This window comes from Sitodiplosis mosellana, unplaced genomic scaffold, assembly GCF_009176505.1.
Source record: "Sitodiplosis mosellana isolate CC-2019 unplaced genomic scaffold, AAFC_SMos_1.0 Smas_scaffold_6234, whole genome shotgun sequence".
Lineage (NCBI taxonomy): Eukaryota > Metazoa > Arthropoda > Insecta > Diptera > Cecidomyiidae > Sitodiplosis > Sitodiplosis mosellana.
Window position 1 is genome coordinate 9447 of NW_022601475.1, and position 5670 is coordinate 15116.

The 5670-nt window shown below is 32.5% G+C and overlaps 2 protein-coding genes across 2 annotated transcripts; both read left to right on the forward strand.

The window, feature by feature from the left end:
• Positions 1 to 422: 422 nt before the first annotated feature.
• LOC129579536 (uncharacterized) lies at positions 423 to 2104 on the forward strand. The gene is made up of 6 exons (XM_055469675.1): positions 423 to 449; positions 963 to 1063; positions 1131 to 1159; positions 1221 to 1256; positions 1333 to 1623; positions 1688 to 2104. Exons 2-6 carry the CDS (start codon positions 979 to 981, stop codon positions 2102 to 2104), a joined length of 858 nt encoding a protein of 285 aa, XP_055325650.1. The 5' UTR covers positions 423 to 449; positions 963 to 978.
• Positions 2105 to 2730: 626 nt separating this feature from the next.
• LOC129579534 (group 3 secretory phospholipase A2-like) lies at positions 2731 to 3739 on the forward strand. Its single transcript, XM_055469674.1, has 3 exons — positions 2731 to 2855; positions 3137 to 3209; positions 3272 to 3739. Exons 1-3 carry the CDS (start codon positions 2780 to 2782, stop codon positions 3564 to 3566), a joined length of 444 nt encoding a protein of 147 aa, XP_055325649.1. The 5' UTR covers positions 2731 to 2779; the 3' UTR covers positions 3567 to 3739.
• Positions 3740 to 5670: the final 1931 nt, after the last annotated feature.

A 5670-nucleotide genomic window follows, 5' to 3' on the forward strand; every position in this document is an offset into this window, starting at 1 on the left:
AATATAATTGTTTCGAACTCTCTTTCATATTCATATTCTCTCTTTTACTCACATACTTCCTCTCTTAAAGTCATACTTCTCCTCTTTTTTCTTTCTTTTTCTCTCTTTTACTCACATGCTATCTCTCTTACAGTCATAATTCTCCTTTTTTTCTGTCTTTTTCTCCCTTTTTACCCACATACTCTCTCTCTTTTATACTCACATTACCCCCACTCTTTTTTTATTTTTTCTTCGATCTCTTTCATTTGATTTTTTATCATTGAATCCACGCGTATGTGTGGAACACGCACATTCACTGTCGCGACGGTAACATATGAGTTCAATAAACTCGTTCAAGGATAAAAAAAAACTGCATTTAGTCGTACCACTGCTATTTCATAATGTGGTGAAACATAGAACAAATGTACGAGACGATGATTCATGTTGCTTTGTGTATCGAAAAAACAAGTGTATGCATGTTAGAGAGAGAGAAAGTAGAAGAAATAATTGAAGTTCAATATATTGAACAAAACATATTGAAATTTCAACAAAATCTTGTATTACGTCGCAAAAATTATATTCCTAGTTTATTGTTTATAATTTTTTATCATCGAGTATGCGTTTAAAAGTATACTAAAATCGAGCTAGTAGTATGAAAATAGTGGTTTTATCCAAACCGGGTTTTGGCCACACCTTCTTTCTTCTTCAAAACCGGTATTTTACCCACGCTTTCTTTCTTCTTCAAAACTGATTGACCTTGAATATAGAAATCAACGTGCATGAATGTATGACAAGAATAAAGTCAAGTTGCCACGCATTTGTTGTGCCTAAACGTATATCGAGTGTGGGTTACGGATGAAGAAAAGAAGACAAACGAGTTTTAAAGGCAAAAATTCAGCATTTCAATTCGAAATACCTATGATATAAATGATGGTAGCTAAAGTTGAAGTTGAACAGTTCAAAATAAGTCGTTGTATTTGCAGCTTTGTACCGTTTAAAATGTATTTAAATATCATATTCACAACAACGATACTCTCAGCTGTTAGTTCCATTCCAGCTGCTCCAAATAATTCAATTGCAACAGGTGATTTGAATAAAAATTGCCTTTTTACTTTTCAATTAATTCAATTATTTTGATTGACATTATATAGCACACGAAGATCTTAATCAATGGATAGAGGTAGGGTACTTTCATATCATCATTTTTTATTATTAATTCAATTTTTCTCATTAATACGCAGATTGAAGTGGTTCCTAATCCCGAAATAAAATACGCGGTTTGTAGCAATTATAAATTGATTTAACACCATTCAGTGTGATAGATTGCTAATTAAATTTTCATTTTATATATAGCCCAGTCCCCCCGGTTATGAGCACGCATTACTTCCAAACGTGTGTTTTGAAAATTATCTGGCAAAATTGGAATGTGCTATTGCGTCTTTGTCCAGAAATGTTAATGATATTCATGCTTGGAATGCGATCAAGCTTTATGGAAGGAATTTAAAGAGAAACTTCGTTGGAGATGTTTTTGTATATTTGAATCGTTGTGAAACATCTTATGGCGTCAAAGTAAAAATATTTTTGAAATCATTGAATAAACATCTAAATGATTTTTCTCGTCCACTTCCTCCTACACATTCCGGAGTAAGCTCTTTTGAACAAAAATATAGTACGAATAGCAATAGAAACTACTTTCTTTATTTTCCAGGCAAGAAATTTATGCGAAGATCTATGTGTTATGCAAGCGGTCCGTGGTATTGTTCTTCCAAATTTGAATTTAGCTAAATATGCAAAACAATATAACACCACTCAAGCTGAACTTTTGAATGTTGCCAATGATCCAATTCTCTTGAATGTTATATCAGAAATGTGTGAAAAAATGTTCAATATGCAGATAAATTGTTCGTTTGAACGTTACAAAAATATTTCAGAGGAAACAGAACGTATTTTGGTGGAATTTCTTCTCCAAACTTCGTACGATGTTAAACATCATCTAAAATACAATGCTGAACGGGAAAGTGTAGTTCTTCCAACTGGATATATTGAAAATCCATATAAGCATAGGAATCAAGTATATGTTGGTGATTCATTGTGCTATGTTTTTTGGGTGAACATCGACAAGTAAAAAATTCTCTTTCAGTTGTTTATTACATTTTTGCTTTGATTCAAATTAATTATTTATTAAATGTAATAAGTAACTTTTTTTATTAAAACAATAAATTTAAGTTTTTTTTCTTGAGTTCATTCAACTAAAACTATGGCTCTTTTGAATTTGAAAAAAAAAATCATTGAACTCTATTTGGATGATCAGCAACTTGATTAGCAATCAAAGAAAAAAAGAGAATTTGTTAATCAACTTCATACATATTAGCGCATATGAAAATTGTTTGATAACGCAAATTGCTGTACTAAGCTAATTCACACTGCAGTTGTTTGAAGTGCAATACGACGATGACGTTGATGATGTTGAATGCATTTGGTGTTGTTAATACTTGACATTGTACAAATGTCATTATTCTGACCTTAATTTTTTTCGTGTTGTCTTTTGATTTCAACATATTGTAAACTAATGTCTCAATTTCATTATCATACAATCGAATGAAAATAGAAACCTTGCACAGCCATGAACTTTTCCATTTAATTTACCGTAAATAAAAAATTGGAAATTTGCATTAGCTTGCAATGAATATTGTTGACGATATCAATAGCTGATAATTGTGACGATAATACTGGTATAAATAAAGTATTTTCGCTATACAAATGCTTCAGTCTTATTTGAAAAATCGGAAGAATCAAAATAATGAAAATGGCAAAATTCATTATGATTTATTTCATCCCACTTATCTGTGCTGTTGTGAGTACAGAAATCGTACCAGGTAAGATGAAAGTTTTTTTTATTTATTTATTAAATTACGATCGTTTTGTGTTGGTTTTTGCTTGTGTTTTTTCACAATATTCCATATTTTTTAATTATAAATTTTCTACATTTATTGATTCTATATTTATTATTTTCATTGCGCTGAGCGAGGTCGAACAATTTTTTCAGTATTTGGCTTTTAAAACATTCTCACGAAGAATTTGTTATTTATTGTCAATATCAGCGTCATTGAAATTTGACCAATCACATTAAGCTTAACTAATGTCGTTTTCATTACAGGAACGAAGCATTGCGGTAAAAATATATTACCGGTGATGACGAGAGATCTGTCCCTGTGGCATGGAATTGACGGGTAAGAAGTTTTTAGTTTTTAGAATAAGGAATTTTCTCTAATGAATTTTTTATTATACATAGGTGCTGCGCCGGTCACGATCAGTGTCCGATATCAGTTCCCCCAAATGGTATGGACTTTTCTCCAGACGGTAGATTAATACTATTCCATAATGTCGTAAGTAGCTATACATTGAGTGCCTGCTCATGTGATCAGCTATTTCGACAATGTCTTTACAAACAAGGGCTTCTAGGCGGCCTGACATGGTCAATCTTTTATGGTATCATGGATGGACTGTGTTTGAATCCCAACGGACCTGGTTTTGAACATTCTTTAGTCAGACAGAAAGCACATTTGGACAAATTCCCGGGATCTTAGAAGCATAGCTGTATTCCCAACATACAGATTTCTTATTCGATCGTTTGAATAAATTGCAGTAAAATGTTGCGTTTCTGCTAAATTATGAATTGTAATTTTTTGAATGGCACAACTTTGAATGGATTCAAGAGAAATAAATAAATAATATTCAAAAACTTTTAATCGACTTGTAATTTAAACTACTTGACTATTTTCATGAAAAAGTCATTATTACAAGTGTAATTCTGCTTTAACAATGGATTTGGATGTAGTGAACTATCCTGAACAATACGAGAAAATATTTGTTCGCACTCCCTCCAACTGCAAGTGTTCAGAATCAACGGTTGGGTTACGGATTTTCAAACAACTGGCTATTTCTAATGATTATGAACCGAACCAGATATACGAATATAAAACGAAACAAGAGTTGAACACCAAAAATGGGTTCAATTACTGGCTTCATGAATTTACACGACCGATATGGAAAGAAGACACTGTATTTAACTTATTCATTTCGGGATTAATGCCGGAATTAAAGCCGGGAATCACATTTTACGATGGTGATTACATCCAACAAATCGCAGAGAAGATGAAAAATAAAATCGATTTCAATATACCATTAGTAAAGGATGAACCCTTACTTTTAAGTTTTTTGAATGATTTTATCAAGTATGCATCTGAGTTAGAGCATAATTCAATAGTTACAAACACCATCTCATGTTCATAATTTAGATTTATACTTACTATACAGAATGTAAATCACATATGAAGAACCATGATAATTTTTCTTGGAATGTAAGAAAAATAACACACATTTGTATACTTTTTATTTTTCATTTTTATTCAATAAAACTTTTTCAAACAATTTTAAAATATCAATGTTTCCATTAATAAGAACTTAGTCAATTAAACTACTTTCCGGAATCCATGAATTATATTCATTGGCAAAACCAAGCCATTTCACATAAACTTTTCCATTTTTCCTACGGAGTATCTTTTCAACGAGATATTCTTTGGGATTTCTCACATGTTGAAGCTCTTCTGCATACATAGAACCGTAGTATCAAAATCTACTTTTCATAAATACGCAGTGATCACCGGAATGTTCACATGATGATGATGATGAGCTTGAATTTGAAATAATATCAGCACTTTTGATTGGCATTTTTGAAGCACATTTGTGAACCGAACAAATATTTAGAGTGAATGATGAATTTGAAATGATGTATTTTCTTATGGATAATATGATTGAAAATGAAACATAGAAAAGTTGATTTTATTCAATGTTTTCAGTTAATTATTCTATGTATACCTAGTTTACGCTTGACACGTTCACGTTTTAAGGTCTTTTGTTTACATTTTGAAAGCTCAGTAGTTTTTTTACTTCGTTTGTATGTTACCAGAAACGCATATGTACCAACTTTTTCCATACATTTAGTAAAGAACGTCGTAGCTCAGCGGTTTGCGTGCATGCTTTGCATGCACCAGCCTCTGGGTTTGATTCTCACTATAAACAAAATCTTTTATTTAAAATTAAAGAAAACTGGGTTTTTCAAGAATGAGAGATCGCGCGTGTGTGTGAGAGAGAGAGAGGCAGGGGGAAAAGAGAGAGAGAACGGAAAAATGCAAAACCAGTTTTCTGAGAGAGAGTGTGTGTGTGTGTGTGTGTGTTAGAGATACGGAGAAAGAAAAGAAAAAAGAGAGAAGAAGAAAAATCTGGTTTTCGACAGAGAGAGAGAGAGAAAGGAGAAATCCAAAACTAGTTTTCTGTGTGTGTGAGAGAGAGAGAGAGAGAGAGAGAGATGTAGTATACAATCGAGCGAACGAGTGAATGTGTGAGTGATTGGGTGAGTGAGTGGCAGTGTAAATTGTAAACAGAATGAAAAATTCAAACAAAGCAGAATTTTTGTAGTGTACTTAATATAATTTTAAAATGAAATACCGCAATTTGAAATCTTTGTGCTAATCAATGTATAGCGCATAGACTTCGCTCTCTGAAATGACCCCTGCGACGCAAGGGTGACGCAAGGGTGACGCAAGGGTCCTAGCGGTTGACGCAAGGATTGGCGACGAATCCGCCTTTTACTACTACTTGTTACATTTGACAGCTCTCGTTTTACACTCA

What these genes read in the sequence shown, in the direction of transcription:
- LOC129579536 (XM_055469675.1), top strand. Translation starts at nt 979, where the DNA reads ATGTATTTAAATATCATATTCACAACAACGATACTCTCAGCTGTTAGT. An exon ending in ATCCCGAAATAAAATACGCG is followed by an intron (nt 1,257 to 1,332) that starts GTTTGTAGCAAT and finishes TTTTATATATAG; the next exon opens with CCCAGTCCCCCCGGTTATGA. An exon ending in TTCCTCCTACACATTCCGGA is followed by an intron (nt 1,624 to 1,687) that starts GTAAGCTCTTTT and finishes TTTATTTTCCAG; the next exon opens with GCAAGAAATTTATGCGAAGA.
- LOC129579534 (XM_055469674.1), top strand. Translation starts at nt 2,780, where the DNA reads ATGAAAATGGCAAAATTCATTATGATTTATTTCATCCCACTTATCTGT. An exon ending in GAGTACAGAAATCGTACCAG is followed by an intron (nt 2,856 to 3,136) that starts GTAAGATGAAAG and finishes TTTTCATTACAG; the next exon opens with GAACGAAGCATTGCGGTAAA. An exon ending in CTGTGGCATGGAATTGACGG is followed by an intron (nt 3,210 to 3,271) that starts GTAAGAAGTTTT and finishes TATTATACATAG; the next exon opens with GTGCTGCGCCGGTCACGATC.